General features: G+C 40.4%; 1 protein-coding gene across 1 annotated transcript; it reads right to left on the bottom strand.

Moving 5' to 3' along the window:
- Positions 1-1,285: 1,285 nt before the first annotated feature.
- LOC111229624 (transcription factor 12-like) lies at positions 1,286-12,229 on the bottom strand. Its single transcript, XM_022756023.1, has 13 exons — positions 12,101-12,229; positions 9,576-9,675; positions 8,211-8,353; positions 7,999-8,122; positions 7,827-7,897; positions 7,353-7,449; positions 7,163-7,236; positions 6,152-6,328; positions 5,274-5,385; positions 4,985-5,138; positions 3,389-3,618; positions 2,563-2,740; positions 1,286-2,274 (listed from the first exon to the last, which is right to left on the bottom strand). The coding sequence occupies exons 1-12, from the start codon at positions 12,167-12,169 to the stop codon at positions 2,598-2,600; spliced, it is 1,494 nt and encodes a 497-aa protein (XP_022611744.1). The 5' UTR covers positions 12,170-12,229; the 3' UTR covers positions 1,286-2,274; positions 2,563-2,597.
- Between the last annotated feature and the right edge of the window lie 5,725 nt (positions 12,230-17,954).

Here is a 17,954-nt window from a genome sequence, read left to right as displayed (position 1 = left end):
TTACAGGGATGAAGGAGGTTAAAAGTTCCCATAAAAGTTTAAGGAGACTGTTGCACGTTTGACTTCATCCAGGTGTCCATTAGTGTAGCCTACTGTAATATGAGGCATTATCATCTTGGAACTTTTGAACACCTAAAAGGAAACGCTTGTCCTGGGAGCTGTTCATCATATAGCATTGAAATATTCAAAATACATGCACATGTATAATTTGTTTTAGAAGTTGAAATGCTGGACACAACTCACTGACCTTTTCAGGTTTTTACATCACACTTGTGTAACTGGATATTGGACTGAGTCCAAACAGGTTGTGATACATGTCTTACTGTAAACCCAGATTTAAAGCAGATGACTTCAAAACCCCTTTACCCTTATAGTGCCAAACACTGCACATTCATCTTTCTGTGCAGTGAAGACAAAACATCAAAGTTAACAATAAGCGAAAACATTTCTGTTGAATATTTCCATCACTCAGGGGCCAAGGTTTTATCTACCAGGTCACATCTTTGAATACAGGTCTTGATTACTGTAAATGTGGTTTCTGAATAGAAGCCCTGCTACATATAGACCACATGCTTGTGTAAAAAAAAAAAAAAAAAAATTTATGCTTTTAATTAAAGACAGAAATAAGCAGATAGGAACTGGAGGAAAGAGACTCGAACATGGGACGTTGCAGTTGGTCAACACCTTAAACCCAGAGGTCACTGGGTTGACCTCTAACCTGTGTCATTTTTGCTGTTTGGTAGAACTGAGCTGCAACTTTGTGAGGATTTCTCTTTTCTTACTGATGCAGTTTGTCACGTTTAGTCTTAGCTGTCACACAGCTCAGGCTTTACAACATCTAGAACTGCTACATGGTGTAATCTCATGTTTTGTGATCAGAAACAGCAGATATTTTGTTTCTTTTGGAAATATCTTACTTCCCACTCATTACTTTGAAAAAACAAAACATCTAAAGCTGTCATATATTGATAGGGGGTCTACCTCACTGTGTGTGTGTCTTTGAAACCATTGTTGTGAGGACATTTTGGCAACTTCAAAGGGGCGTTTGAGGTTTAAAACTTTTGGGGTTAAAGTTAAGCATTTATTTGTATTGGTTAGGGTAAGGGGTTCGGAAATGTATTATGTCAATGAGCGTCTGCATAACTAATATAAGACAAGTATGAGTGTGTGTGTGTGTGTGTGTGTGTGTGTGTGTGTGTGTGTGTGTGTGTGTGCCATTATCTTCTACAATTTATAATAGATGACACAGACTCAGAGTATTTGAAAAAAGACATTTATTGCTACATTATCCTTTTGACACATGCCTGTAGGCTACTTCAAACTGTACACATACTGTACATGTTATGATAGGAGTATTTCAGATTATTCTTGATTATTATTCATTATCTGTTCAGCAGAATGAGAAGCAAACAAGACATCAATTATTCTGTAATACTGTATTGCTCAGAGCATGAAATGTGGCTACATCTAACAAAACTGCACAAAAAGTGTTTTGTGTAAAATCAGAATGAAAATAAAGCAAATAGAGACATTATTAAATTCACAATATCTGTATAAAAGATAAGTTACATATAAAAACAAAATGTTCTATGAAAAACTCAAACATGCAAAGAGCTTTGACTACGTCTGAAGAGCAATATTTACACTGAGGAGAAGAAGGATTCTGTCCACCAGTGTTTCAGTAAGTGTAATCTTCTTGTTAACAGTGCTATAACACAAACTTATAACAAATATACAAATAACAGATGACGCCCACACGTTACAGAACATTCTCGGAGGTCTGTTCATTCACAGAATGGTCACGCTCCTGCAACACTCGCGCACTCACACACTCAACACACACAAACCACAGGACAAATGAAATCCGTCGTGTGAACGCACAAAAAGGGATAATGAGTCCTCTGAGCTCGGTGGAAATCACGAGTGTACATGGTAAATAGTGATACACTGTAAAAGTCAGACAGAAATATATCTGGCCCTGCCAAAATTAAAACTGCAGATGACACCTTGCCACTACTGGGGTTCATCCATTCAGATATAATCAAACATAAAGATAATCAATAAATATACAAAATATGTACAAAACATCTGCAGCTTACAATGCATTTGTCTGTTACAAGTAAAGTTTAGGCACAAAGTTAGAAGTCTGTTTGGGAAGCGAGGAGATGATTGTTCAACTGCATCACACTTTACAATCAGAGAGGTGGACCTCTCCGCTCGGGTCCGAATTCACAAAAAACGCTGGATGCTCCTGGGACGCTCTTCACGCAACATCTGGTGACATAAAAGATAATGACAGACTGTTTGTATAAATACCATTAATGAGTTTTAGTGAGTTTTTTTCTAAATATGCTTTACATCCAAATACAAATATCCTCGACTCAATATCTCTAGAAGTAGAGAGATCATGGTTTGGACATATCAACACTTTGTTTTCAACAATATTTTAAAAAGAAACATGTATATCCTATATGCTGAAAATCATATATCAGATGTTGTATATGTCATTTTAGAAAGAAATAATTCACACTGATATCAAACAGTAAAGTTAATGTTAAATACTTTATGTTGGGCATGATGTAGGTATTGTCAGATGCTCAGAGGTGGCCCATGGGGTTTCCTGGGTCGGTCAGACTGGGATGAAAAGCGAGATGCATGGACTGCGGATCCGTCATGACTGTAGACGTCTTCTCCTCCTCTCTCCTCCGCAGACACGCTGCCTTCGGGTTCAGGTTCCTCTCTGTGGGATTCAACAAACAACACGCTTAGAATTAGACTAAATAAAGAAACTGAAGACGCCTGGTTGTACAGGGATATTATTATTCATTCCCATCACATGTGTAATGCACACTCAAATATTTAACTTCAGTGGAAAATACCTCATGAATTCTGCTTTAGCTGATCGGTTATTGTTGTGGCACATATCGGCCACTTTGCATTTCTGATATGTCTACAACAAGTCAGATATTTTCAAATCCTGCTCATAGGCGCTTTAAAGCTGCTCTAATTCATATTTTCTTTTAACATGGAGAATTATCACCCCACTGCAGTTAAGCCGTTGGGAGCGTTGTAGCTTGTTTCAGCTCATTGGTTTTGGTTTTATGACTCAACCTACACAGAAGTATGGATAAATACATCTGAGATATTTTAATCTGGATAAACTGTGGCTAAAAACATGTTTAGACTCTGTAACCCATATGCTTACTCTCCTGCACTAACTCCTGTGGGTTTCCATCTTATTTCCACTCTCCTTTACTTGTTTGACTTGACAGAGAGACAAGGCGCCATCTTTGCATCTCCCTCATCACAGAGGAGGACATGCAGCCTCTCCTGCCTCCCTGCACATCTGTGCCTGCAGCAGCAGCAGCAGCAGCAACGATGCACTGACCTCTGACTTGTTGTTCCAGGCTCAGGATCACGGCCACGGCCTGGTGCAGCACCAGCAGTTTGGTCTGCGGTTTCTCGCTCTTCAGGTGCAGCTGACACATGTGACCAAGCTCCTTAAACGCCTCGTTGATGTCCCGCACACGCAGACGTTCACGCGCGTTGTTGGCCATCCTCCTCTCGCGCTCGCGTTCGGCCTTCTGCTCCGGGCTCAGATCCTCATCCTCATGAATGCTACAACAACAAGAATATAAAATACAGAATGCTCATAAATGTAGAAATGGTATAAAATTAATGTTTTTAAAAATCATAGACAAGTTTAAGTTGATCCAAGTGGAAGCTTCAGCAGATTACACAACACAAGAGGACTGTGTTGAGGTATACTGTGGATTTCTCTGCCCTCTGCTGGTCACTGAGCTGACACCATGATACTGAGTCTCCTGAGGTCGTCTGATAAACTCTCATTTGTTCTGTGAGAGCGGTTTACATAGAACAGACTCATGTAATCAGTCACACATTCATAAGTTAATAATAAATCCACGAGAGCATTTATTTTTAAAAACATTTATAAACAACCAGTCAGAGTCCATTCTCAGTCAAGAGATGCACTTTGTGGCATATTGTTTTATTTTATCATTTGGCTTGAATAAAAAACAAAAACAATGTTCAATAGGAAAAATGTTGCTCGAGGTCATTCACATATGCCAACATTGATTATAGATCTAAATAAAAAGAAAGCATGCACTCAGACATCAGAGCTAATGTCATGAAGAGGTTTGTCCTGAAGTGACCTCTGAGACATCAGGAAATACAGTCTGATCTGTGAGATTTTCAAGATGTACAGTACGGTTTTAAATCACATCAACTTTATGCATCCATGTTTTGTAATGGCTCATTCAGCACCAAAACCATGTTAATGGTTAAATCAACAACGATCAAGTCTGATGTCATAAATGAACCTGAAACAATTAGTCGATTAGTGATTCAATCAATTCATTAAGCCAAAAATTGCCTGCTTCCAACTTTGACTGAGGTGTTTACCATGATGTCTTGACCCAGAAGTGTGTGTCCTAGCAGCTGTTCTTATCCCTCTTTTTTCATCATTTAATTTACTGCAATGTCACATGACATGAGAAGAAACATGAAGCAGAGCTAAACAGACTACATGGACACAGCTGTCCTTCACAGAGGGGGGTCTGGTCTTTTGTATGTCAAGAAGGCATTAATACTTGCCTTTCTATTCTATCTGTTATGTAATCACATGACATATATAGTGCATAATTCTATAAAAAAAAAAACACCTATAAATATTGATTTTGCTTCCTTAATGTGGCAGAAAATACAGCTGATGAATCATGCACAGCACGTCTCAGCAGAAAGGCCTGACTCTGCATAATCAGCACAATAAGTCTGGGGCGGTTTTTCTTCTGCAGTCACTTTCAGCACCAGGTTTAACACAACAGAATAGTTTTTCTGACCAGGTGGCTTCTGGTCCCCCCCCCCCCCCCCCCCGCCACCCCCCCCCCCCACCGCCACGTAGTAAAGCAGGGAAATGTGTGTGTGTGTGTGTGTGTGTGTGTGTGTGTGTGTGTGTGTTTACCTGTTCCTTGCGCTGTTTTCTCCTTGTGTCTTGTGTTCACTCTCCTCATCTGATCTCTGGCTGTCAGAGCTGTGACTGTGATTGGTGTGCATCATCTCTTCCCTCTCCCTGCTTTCCATCTTCAGCTCCAGATTACCCTGAACTCCCAGACCTCCTGTGGGATATCACAGACAATTTTTTATTTATTTTTTTAAAAAAGTAAACTGTGAAATGTCTTAAGTTCTAATAGTTGCAGACAAAGAAGGTGAAACACAGCAGTGGATAGATGAGAAGAATAACGCGCCCCTACCTCCACCTTGCATGGGCTGAAGTGTGATCCTCTGTCTGGCTGGGTATGGGTGGCCATTTTGTGTGCGGCTCTGGAAGGCTGAGTGGTTGCTGTTCATACTGACAGCTTCAACCTTTATGACACACAAAGAACAGGATGAGATAAGGAGAGTATTCATGGGTTCCTAAATCCTCGCCTGAGCATTGAGCACCTGAAAACTCTCTAAAGGTTGAGTGTGAACGCTGCTGTGGCTCGGTCACATACAGTATCCAACTCTTAGATCCAACCAATGACAAATAAGTCACAAAATCAACATCTGCCCTCTGGTTTCTGACGTAACCCTGAGTAGATCTCTCGCTCTACACAATTAATTTAATCTCAGACAATCTTAATCCTTCCCTTAAAACTACTATATACTCCCCAAACATACCCCTAATTCTCTTCAGGAATGATTCACTCCTGACCGAAACATCATTCGAAAAAAATAAAAGTGAGAGAATTTAATATCCCCCTCCCCCAAAGGATTAGACTAAAAACCCCTTTCCCCTGCATATACTTCCACTCCAGCTGGGTAAAATCCCCTTGGCCTACTGAAAGGCAAACATGCTGGAATGGGAGTGCACCATGCAGGCATCCCCCATCACCCCACAGTGGAATTAGAGTCCGCACATACTGTACGCTCTCCATACAAGGGTGAAACGTCACAGCGCTCTCCCATTGTGCTCAGTTTCCTATTTCAAGGACAACAACCTTTACATGAGGAAAACATGCAGACGTAGCGGGTGGAAAATTCCTGAAACTGAATACCAGGGCGCACTCGTACTATTCACACACAACACGGAATTTCCATACACACTGCCCTGTCCTTCCTTAAATACTTCAAAGTAATAGTTGTTAACCATGGCTGGAGCGTGACAGGTGAGCGGCAGAGTGTTAGCAGAGCCCGGGTGGCCGTGGTGGGTCTGGGTCAGCAGGCTGTGGATGTCAGGGGGCAGACCGGCCGTGGGGCCCACAGCATGGTTCCTCAGGACATGGATCACGTCGTCGAGTCTGTCCAGACGGTCCTCCACCTGAGACTGCAAAACACCAGTGGACAAAAAGTTACAAACTGCACTTTTCATGGCATTTAGCAATCCAGGCAAAGTTTTAAATATCCTCTCAGTTCAATAAACATGGGACATTTTGTAGCTCTGAAATCCATTCTTTCAAAATCACATAAACTGGCAGTTTTTCTGCTCAGTTTTGACAAGAATAGTCATATAAGTCAAAGGTCATTTTTTTTACTTGAATGATGGAAACCTTAAAGCAGTAGCTGGACATTTTGAGAAATACATTTATTCACTCTCCTGCCGAGAGTGGGATGATAAGATCAAGGCTAGTAGGCTGCCAGGCAACGAGCTTGACACATAAGATCCTGTAAAATCTCAACATTACATATAACAAGTCTGTTGGTGAGCGTTAGAGGTGCTGAGAGGTGGATTTTGTTACTTTTGGACAGAGGCAGGCTAGCTGTTCCTCCCTGTGTATGGCCTTGTGTTTTGCAGTCTCCTCTGGTTGTTTGTTCCTAAGTATAGTATAAGTATAATAAGTAAGTATAACAAGCAAATATTACATGTATATTATTATTATTACATACATGGTATTGGTATTTTCATAAGTGTCCTTTTTTCTCAGGTATATACAAATGCTAATGCTTAGTATATATTTAAATATACTTTTATTTGCCTGATTGTTTTGATATTTGATATTTTTAGGTGCATTTATATTGAACCTTCTACTTGTCTTTCCTGCCTTTTTACATTTTCTGCTGTCATGAGTTTCATTTATCATTTATTTACATATCCATCCATTAATTATCTCTATATGAACAAGTAAACTATTAGGGAGATGGTATTAAACTGGGTCTTTACCATTGATATAAGTGTCGACTCATAATGTGGTGAGACTGGTGCCTGAACTGAACTCCGGGGCCACATGTTAGTACCTGGGAGGAAGAAAACAACCAAAATAGAACATGAGGAGGTTGAGATATACAAAATAAAAATAAATGATATTTCACGCTGAGCGGCACCCATGGCTGCATCTGTTACTCCAGTTTACCTGCAGGTTCAGCTGCGTTCGGCAGTGGAGACGGAGACCTCACCGGTGTGGACGAGCTGGAGGGGAAGCTGCTGCTGGTGTGATCAGGGGAATAAATCTGGCGGCAGACAGGGAGAGAGAGAAGGAGGGGGAGGGGTGAGACCAGGGCATGGATCATTTTAAAAGCACAACTTGTCATTTCTGCGTGAGGTTTTACAGCTGCTGCCACAGCCTTTGGAGCAGGCTCATAACCTGAACTAAACTCATCAATTCTGGTCATTTTACTAGTCGGCAGCCAATAAAAAGTCCAGCAGCACAAAAGTAGCCCTTGGTTAATATGCACTAGTCTGTTACTGGCAGGGCGGAACATCTATGTCCCTTTTGCATTATACCACTGGGACTCTCAGGGCTTGATTTTATGCTCTGGTCTGACTGTTTGAACATAACAAAGCATAGATGAGTTGGTCTAATGGGATTGAGGTGGAGCATACTTACAGAGGCCAGAGCTTTGCCCAAGGTGTCACCTGTCTGTGACCCTCCTGATACATTTCCCTGGCTCCCTGAGACTGCAAAAAAAAAAAAAACAATCATCATGAAATGAAAGAATAAAGAACAGTCAAGCCTGAGCTGAAATAAGAAGTGAGGATTATTTTCTCCATTTCCTCACCTGTTGAATTCTCTGAGGTGTTGATTGATGGAGTTCTTGGTGCCGTATTGTTGCGGTGAAAAGTGGACATGGGTGGGAGACCCCTGTTCATGTCAGCAGCCATCACTGAATGTGGAGAGTAGTCCTGAACAGTAAGCAAACACACGGTTAAATACACAGGGGTCAAAAAGTCCCGTGCTGTCAACATGCGAGGGCCTGGAGGTAAATCTCACCAGGTTACTGTGTGGTGGTTGCAGGCTGCTGTAGCTCCCCGGCTGTGTTTGGTGGGTTGTGGCTGCTCCCAGTGCACCTTCATAGCCCTGCTGGTTCAGCCCATTTACAGCATTCCAGATGTCGGGTGAATTGCTCGTCCCCTCTAAAATGCATAAAGATATGTTATAGCCTGTACTGAAACAGCATCTCAATCAGCCAGTCCAGCCACGATGCTCAACAGCAGCCTCTATGGAAATAATGATGTCCTATCACTAAGTTTCACTGGTTGAATTAAAGCTGATGTCTACCACTTGTTCCGTATACAAACATGTTTTTTTTTTCATTTAAAATCTAAACTTTGAAAGCTACACCAAGGAAATCTGAAATGGCTGGACAATGATATAATATAACTGATGTTTCAGTGTTTATCTGAGCTCTGAGAATCATAGGAAATGCCCAATTGTTAAAGGCTCTAATTCTTATTGACTCTTAATTCTAGTTTCTAGTGTTTATGCTATTGTCTGAATGGTTATTTTACCCCCTTGAGTGAAATACTGTATGTCAACAACTACTGACACATTTCTCTGCCATGATATTTGGTAAATATTCATGTTCCCTCAGGAATAAATGTAATGACTTCCTCGGATCCTCTGAATTTTTCTACAACTGGCATCAGGTCAAAACTTAAAATTGTCCAACATTTTGCTTTATGACTAAAATACCTGCAAAATACTCACATTCCCATCAGCCTCAGCTGTACTTTGTATTTAGTGCTAATTGGCCAGTGTTAGCATGCTAACATGCTACACTAAGATGATTAACAAGGCAAACATTAGCTATATCTGCTAAAGATTGGCATCTTAGCATTGTCATTGTAAGCATGTTAGCATGTTGATTTTAGCATTTAGGCAAATTTGCACCTAAACACAGCCTCACAGAGTTGGAATGACTGTAGACTCTCAGTCTTGTTTAACATATTTTTATTGTGGTATAAAGGTTTTAGTTGATTTCATGGTTTCATTTGAAGGGAATTTATTTCTTATGTCCTGAAATCAGGCTTTTTTTGATCAGGAGTACATGGCTTTGTGGATGAATAGGAAAATAAACAAAAACAGGAAACGGACAACAAAGAAGGTCTGGAACATTTTACTTTTGTCTATTTAGAAATCAGAGCATGCAAAGCAGATCATTGTGTGCTCACATGATAATGTTGTTTGATTAAACTTGAACCTGATGGCTGTTTCAGGATCACTAAAAGCTCACATAGTATTTGTAAAGGGTTTGAATGGACATTGAACCAGGCAGAATATTGTAATTACAGAAATTGTCACTGTGCTAGAATTATTGATGGATGACCATGTTCATTTCGGATTGTTTGAGCTCACCAAAGAAGGTGCTTGCGAACACATTGCTGGGGGCCTTGTTGGATGGATGTGAGGATGAGTTCTGGTTGATGTCGTCATTAGAGGGAGACTGCCCATAAACCTAAAAAGAAGATCTTGTTTAAGGCATTGTTGGAAAACAACTTTGTAACTGTAAGATGATGTATAATCAAACACAAATTTTCTACTGCTTCTACATTACTCAAACCATTCTTACTGACACAAACGCGAGTGCTATGAGCGCGGGCTGAAGCAACAGTATTATGAAAACAAAGCAGAGAGCTGATGCACACTTAGAGCTATTGCGATAATCCATAAGCTGCAGATCCATGCACCTCCTCATCCGGATTTAGGAACCATTCACCATGAGAAATCCCTGCCCTAATCATGATCAGGTTCGACTGGCTTCACAAGACTGGGATACAATTCCCTCCCAAATAAAATTGAATTACAGGCCTTCTTATGCTTTTTCCTCAGACAGTCTCACCCTAATGATCTTTCCTGTAGGGAACAAAACATTGTAAATAGCAAACAGTTCAAAGAATTAAACTAAAAATACCTTAAGCTCGTGTGTTTTCTTTTTCATTTACTTGCAGGGTTACAAACTGCACATATGCACACAAAACACACCAACACATGCTCACTCACTCAAACACACCAAGAGGTCTGGGCTGCACCTGCACCTCCCTCGATTGCTTTGATGTGCCCCAGGAAATGAAAATAAACCTCCCTGCGCAGCATCAATGGGGTGTCAGTTACCCGGACGACAAGTTCTGTAAAGCAGGCTATTAAAGACTCTCTTGAGTATGCTCATGCAAGCACACTCACAGGCTCACACACAAAGACACACGCACTTAAGCACACACACACACACACACACACACACACACACACACACACACACACACACACACACACATACGTGCAGCCATGACCCTGGCTGGCATGAGTCCCATGGTGATTGTGGGCTAGGCCAAACAGAGGAGCCCCTGCCGACACTGGGCCCGTCTGAGCCGCCATGGGCAGCATATGGCGGAGGATAAAGCCAATTGTCCTCCTTACCATCAGCATAGCAGGCGACCCGTTAATAATGGTCACACCCCCGCCCCAGCACGCCCTCTCTGGCCCCCGCTGGAGAGGGGCCGTCACCATGGCATCCTCTTTTAGCATAGCATTGATTTAGGAACCATCAATCATGGCATCACAAACGATAAGAGACTTTTTTTTTCAGTGAATAAAGACCACAACTAAGAGAAGATTGGAATACTACACCACCCTTCATACGCTTGAAATAATCATTTTTGAACATGTGTCTTTAAATCTAAAGTTATTTAAATCTAAAACCACCAATTAACTTGTACAAAAGGAGGAAATCACTACACTATTTTTCCCCATTGTAAATGTACACAGCATTATGATGCTAGATGAGTGAAATATCAACTCGCTATTTAGGGCCTATGCTGTGCCCCACCATGGCCAACTCCAGCCACATGCAACCAATTTTCTGCCTCTGTGATCCACGATGTCTGGATATGGTTAGTCTCACAGAGATCAAAGCTGCCTTTGATAATGGCTGCAGTGGTGGAGGGACTGCTCCAACATAGCAGGGTTAAATCAAATAGAAAAAGCAGCAATCTGCTTCATGTCAAGATGTTTTCTGCTGCTAGGCTTGACTACATGGTGCTCAGCTAACAGGAAGCGTGAGTCTCACCGGTGCATTTTAACACGAGTTTATCAACATAAAACCACAAGTGAGTGAGTGTAATAACTGAATAACATTAATGTGGGTGCTATGTATGGGTAATGGTTATGGGTGGTGAGTTTTGTGAATATTTAAAATGAAAAATTTTATTTTTATGTAAACTCCAAGACGAATATGGGTTGAAATGCAGTTAAATGGGGAACAAAATAAACAAATTTAAAAAATCAAATGGCCAATAAGCAACTCACTAGGATTTTAAACCTTATAACCGTTACACAGACTCTTGCAGTTCTTGTATTAACTCTGCTAAGTTGCAACCACAGAAGTCTAAATAAGAGTAAGCTTCATACCATATACACAGCTCCTCATGACAGTGACAATGACACATTTAGTACAAACTAGAAACATGTCACATTTAAAACACAAAGCTCTTTCTCCCTGTGTCTCTCACCCACACACACACATGCAAACAAGCCAGAAGAAACAACCTTATATCCCAGCAAATGTCCTGTGCAGAGAAGGAAACATTCCTACCGACTCTGATGTGCCTCACTAAAGGTATATCCAAATGAGAGAATGTCAAATTACAAAGCCTCTAACTTTTATAAAGGTTACTCGTGTAAATTAATTTCTTACCAATGCAAAATGAATGCAAAATAAACAGATAAAGCTGGAAACTAGTGATGAACTGAAGAAGTCAGCAAACAGACACAACATCTGAGAGAACCATCTCAGAATGCAACAGCATCCTCGCCATTCAACACACTGACAGTGTCATGTAACCCCTGGAAAATAAAATATAAATATAGATCAGATATGTACTCACTGGTTTCATGTTGTAGCAATACATCAATGAGTTGTTGCCTGTGCCAGAGACAGGATGAGCACAGTACATGACTCTGCCTGGTTCAGTGCAAGACTCCAGCCTCACAATACAGTCCACACACAGCTCGTCTGTCCGCGTCTCTACTCATGTGTATATAGTCCACATGCACTCCTTCCCCTAACCTACCCCTGCTGGTCATGCAGCTACCCGCAGACAACTTATGCAAATCAGGGCTGGACCATTCCAGGCAGCAGAGAGGGGTGGCCAAGGGTTGATGCTATTATTGTAGTACAAGCCTGGTCCATAGTATTATGAGCATCCTTTTTTTTATTTTATTAGATAAAATTCAGTCATAAAACACTAGTGTTAAGTTTGTGGTGACAATGAGAGAGTGTGTTTGTGCAGAATGGCAACATGAAAATAACTTGAAACTTGTAATAATCAGGGAATTCCCCACCCAGGCATCAGCAAACCAGGACACCAGTCCAAAAAGAAAAATAAAGCCATCATCAATGTGGCTTATAAGTTTTGTTACTGAGGTGTCATCCTATTCCTGTGATATCCTTTGTTAGTGTCAAATCATAAGCAAGCAAGCTCAGAGATGCCTCCTCAGGACCAAGGAGCGGTGATGATGCTTTGAAGATTAGCGCCCGTTAGACAGGTAGAGGTTTCCAGTAAACAGAGGATACCACACCCCTGTCTGACCTACATTTACAAATAGAACCAAGTCTTGGTTTGTAGGCACGTGTAGCGTGGCAAGCTCATCCAGCGGCTGGGTTAAAGGTTACAGTAGTCTGTCTGGGTGATCTGCTAATGAACAGCAACAGTCAGACTTCCTGTTTGAGGTAAAAATCCACTGTCTGCTGCCCTGGTGCTGATAATCACAGTGACCTACTGCATGTGTAAATGAGCAACTTAGGGTTGTGATTTCTGAGTGAGATCTTCAGAAACTCTCTTCAAGGAAAGTCAGCTGCTCTCATTGAAATACTTTATCAGCCAGAACAGAGGGCATATAAACAGTACAAGGAGTTGACCTGCAGTATCTGTGCACCATACTCTGTGCGTTACATAAATAGAAGGAAAAAAAAAAAACACTGCAGTTGGCATGATGCAGACTTGCAGAGTGGCACACTGTCCTGGCAAGGCATTTTGTCCTAGAGAGACCTCGCAAGAATCCAATCAAATAATTCCCACTGAGACGGAGCAAAGTGTTTATCTTAAACACATTGTCTTACTAACCCTCCAGTGTTTACACTGAAGCCACAGGGGACTGGGTGTACTGTTGCCAAACTAACGGTTCTCTGGAATCTCTCCATAGCATCTATTTCTATTTAAGTCTTTAAGAAAACGTTTCTGTGTGACTTTTAACGCACAGTTGGTGCAGTTTAAACAAACTTTTATAAATATATGTATATATGTTTAACAATACTTTTTATATTTAAAGAACTGATAGTTTTGGGCAAACTATCCATCACTAAATAATTAGAAAACTGTTATTGAACAAGCATGACCATAGGTAGGAGATAAACTGATCTGAAACCAGAAAAACAAACTACTGTCGACTGGTTTCAGTCCATGTGAAGGTGAGTTGTGCAGTCCGCACAGCTTCCTTCGAGTCAAAGTCTAATCCTGACTATCCACGCTAGTGTTAACTGGGTTAGGAGGTCAGTCTCTTCATCTTCATCAGAGCAATCGTTTGTAGACCATTCCTTCTTTTTAGGAACAGCATATGTCCCATGATTTTTTTTTTTCATTAGGTTAAACTTTGGGTTATCAAGAGGAAATCATCTCTATGCAGGTGTAAGAAAATAAAAACAAAATTTGGAATATACATGCTTTTTTTTTTTTTTTTTTTTTTTTTTTTTTTTTATGTACAAATGATCGAGGAACACCAGCGGCTACTGAATGACCTTTTCTGCTGACAGAGATCAGTTTTCCTATCTGAGACACTAAGCGTGAATAACACACGCACATATCTTGAGTAAATGATCCAAGAGCAAATATATACAGTCCCCTAACCCTGAACTTTGCATCAATCTTAGTTAATTGCAGTCTTGTCAGGAGTGCGATTATTCAAACAGGTAATGCAAATGTTAATGAGTTCAAATTTGCATATCTTTATTTTCCCATGGTTGAAATGTCATTGGTTATGGCGCTCTACAATGAAGAATGTCACTCCTGATGGCCCCCTGATACGCTGTTGGCCATTAAGAGGCCAAAAAAGAGCAACTGAAGGGGTTGGAGGAGAAATAAATAAGGAACCACGCTGAAAATAAAATGAAGACTTTTATATGCAAATAAATAAAAACACATTCACCTAATCATGCCATCATTGCAGTCCTCGGTTATCAAATTCAATTTTTGCAGGATATAATTTTGTGAGGTGCACAAAATCTGATTATACTCTGCAGAGGAAAAAAAATCTTTATTGATATGGCCAACCGGTAAGAACAAACGCACAACCTCTTTGCAGTCTGAAGTCATGGTTGTCCTTTTAGTGTACGATATGCTGTTGTGCATACTATGCCTTCAACACACATTTCAAGTGTTGTTGGCATATTCCTCATCGTCATGCGCCTGATTTGACATGGCTTAAATAACTATCTTCCTGCCAGTGATTGGCATTCACACAAGAAGGGGTGAGTGGGACTGGGGAGCAGATGGTGACATTCCACATGACCAAACTGATCAATCAGCATGCTGGGACGCAGGTGCAGCACAGGCGGGCAGCACCACACCATCTATTTCACCATCTACGGGGCACAAATACATGGGCACCAATCGTGGCACCCTGAGGGTCTGCATGCTCCTCTGTCCCGCTGTGCCAAGGTTGATGACATCAGAATTTCCCATCCGCTCTTCCACAGGACGCCAAGAAAAAGGAGGAAAAAAACACTGTATAAAATCTGCAATAACAGCCTGGTCTGGGACAGGTTGTGTAAGTGACGTCAAATCCAGGGACTCCCATATTTCACCCTGGTACTAAACTGATAAACCAAAGGTAAAGGCAGACAAATGTGTTATTTTAGGAGATCCGATAACAGTATTTTGGGGTTAAAATGACTAAAATGACTTCTTTAATGCAGACACACTGTGGACCCTTGACTCTAACAGGGTTACGTGACCCCATCCTAATAGTCAGGTTTAGCTTTTATAGAAACATTTGTATTTTTATTATTGATTAATCTGGTGATTATTTTCTTGAATAATTGTTTTGTTTATAAAATGTCAGACAGTAATGAAAAAAATCAATTCAGGCTAATTATAGGCTAATTTCCCATAGCTCAGGGTGATGTATTCAAATGACTTGCTCTGCCTAAAAAACAAAAACAAACCATCAAATTTGAAGAAAAAGGAGTGAATCCTCATATTATGGTTGGCATTTTTGTTTGAAAAATGATTGGTAAATATCAATAGATTATCAACATAGTTGCCAAATTATTTTCTGTCATTTCAACGGTCAACAGATTTCTTGGATTGCGTACTCTAATAAAACGTGGTTTACCGTCAACATAATGCTGGCTTTATCAGACAGATAAATCTAACTTGGTTTCTGCTGTTCATTAACCACATGATGTCACTGTAATGAGATTATATCAGGTCAACACAACTGACCTACAATATTTCCTACCAAACCTGGAAAAAATGTGTTTAGAAATGTTTAATTTGGAATATTCTATTGAGGACATGTCAGTGAACGCATCTCAAAAGCAAACAGGCCCACTCTACGTGTCCAGAGGTAAGTGGGTTGGCTGTGGTGTTTGATACCTGCTGGCGTGACTCTGTGCTGAGGATCTTCTACTTCAGGATAAAACCTGGACACAGTGAGCTGATCTTATAGTCTGGCCTGAGTGCTGGAAGAAGAGGGGGGTGTAAGAGGATTGGATCGGCTGTGGCTGCACGGTGCACGTGAGAGCCAGACTCACCGACCTCTGCACCACAGTGACCTCGCTGTCCCACATTCACCAGCACTTACGAGGAGAACACAAGTGGCTTTAGGTCACTGTCAGTCTAATGTGTAACTTGGTCAATATTCATGGAGCATGTCATGAAGTCAAAACTCTACAAGAAACAAAATAAGTGCTGTTTAGAGAAATAAATGTGTTTTAAGTGTGGCATTAAGTGATCTATATTTTAGACTACAGTATATGACAAAATGTTCAGATTATCAGCTTTAATTGGTTTCTATTTAAATAAAATTTGGCTGTGACTGATGGTCCTTGTCAGCTTTGTTGTTATAATTTCTCTTTATTGTAACGTGTCTATTTTTCAAATAGATTTAAATATTCGGACGAACATCCCTTTAAAATGATTTGTGTTTGTAAATTTAAAATATGTAAAATTGCATGTGTTTGACAATCACAGCACAATGTGACATACGTCCTCTTAAAAGTAACATTTTGTGTAAAAATGAAGCAACAGGCCGACGTGTGTCTCAGAGCTACGCAGACCACACTGATGAGATATTGTAAGGTGTGAGTGTGGTATGATATGACCACAAAAATGGCAGCCACCATAGGAGGAGTGTAAATCTTAACATTTGGAGGAATGAGCAAGGGCAAAGACTGCTGAGATGAGACCTTCCAACCCAAATCAGAAGTGACAGAAGATTGACAGTAAAATAAATCAGTCCAGAATAGCCAGCAACCCAAGGTCAAAAATAGAGTGAGAAAACAATGACTAACAAGGAAACAACATTTTCTTGAGATTTAGATGAAGTGTCACCGTTCCACACCTCCGGTGTTGTTAACAAGTCGGCAAATGACAGGGTTTGATGGATGTGTGTGATACGTTGAGGAAAGAAGGAGAAACTGTCAGGAATATCTAAACGTTGAAGCAGATATCTATTTCATCAAATCACAACAGCTACAAAAATAAGTTGTTGGTCATCTGATCATAATTAAAACATTTGCCTGTCGAGTGTATGAGAAGATGTGTCACAGTTTCGGCCACCTTCACACAAAACAACTAAATGAATGACATAATCCTGCAACTTTACATCTCTGGTCTTCAGTTTTACTTCAGTTTATAGTTTTAATGTTTAAAAAAGATCTAAAAACAAGGGCTGAACAGACTAAATGAATGTCCCCATTCCTGCCTTATTGGCTTTTAGTGAGATAAATGAATGTTTGATTTGAATTTCATATACCAGAGGGTACAAAGCTCACCTACAAGACATCACTTCTACAGCAACAAATGAGGTGTCGTGTATCAAATATATCATACATAAGATATGTAATATTTATGATCTTCTCCATAGCTACTCCATGCCTCATCTCACATGGCTCCCCCATCGTATGTCCACTACTGGCAAGATTTATGTCTATTATGTGCTCTCTAGGAAACAGCTTGCAGCTCTATTCTGCACATCATCTCTCCTTATTTGTTTATGCCCCCCCCCCCAAACTACTACAGCTTCATCTATGATTTATACAATCGCATGTAGCTGAAATATTTACGTGATTTAACTTTTTGCAAAGCAGCTAGCACTGGCATTCCAGGGTAATTTTTCAGTGTAAGTTTTCATACAATTTCTGAGGGAAAAAAAAGTAGGTTCAAATATTTATGGCATTCAGATTTAAAGAATTAAACCAAAATGTAAATCATGTATGTTTCTTGTCACACACTTTCTCCCCCAATGCATGACCACAATACAAATAAAAAACACACTAATATACTCCCCTGATCTTTTTCTGTCTCAACTACAAGATTTTTAATCGATTTAGACATTTATGTTAAATTGTGTCCTAATTAGTGTTTGAATTTGTGAGTTATGCCCCAAAACATGTTGACCACCAAAATCTAATCAGTTCATCCTTGAGCCTAAGTGAGCGTTTGAGCCAAATCTGAAGAA

Source organism: Seriola dumerili, unplaced genomic scaffold (genome assembly GCF_002260705.1).
Source record: "Seriola dumerili isolate Sdu_G_001 unplaced genomic scaffold, Sdu_1.0 BDQW01000242.1, whole genome shotgun sequence".
NCBI lineage: Eukaryota > Metazoa > Chordata > Actinopteri > Carangiformes > Carangidae > Seriola > Seriola dumerili.
Note: the sequence above shows the minus strand (reverse complement) of the source record. Positions and strands in the feature narration are given on the sequence as shown.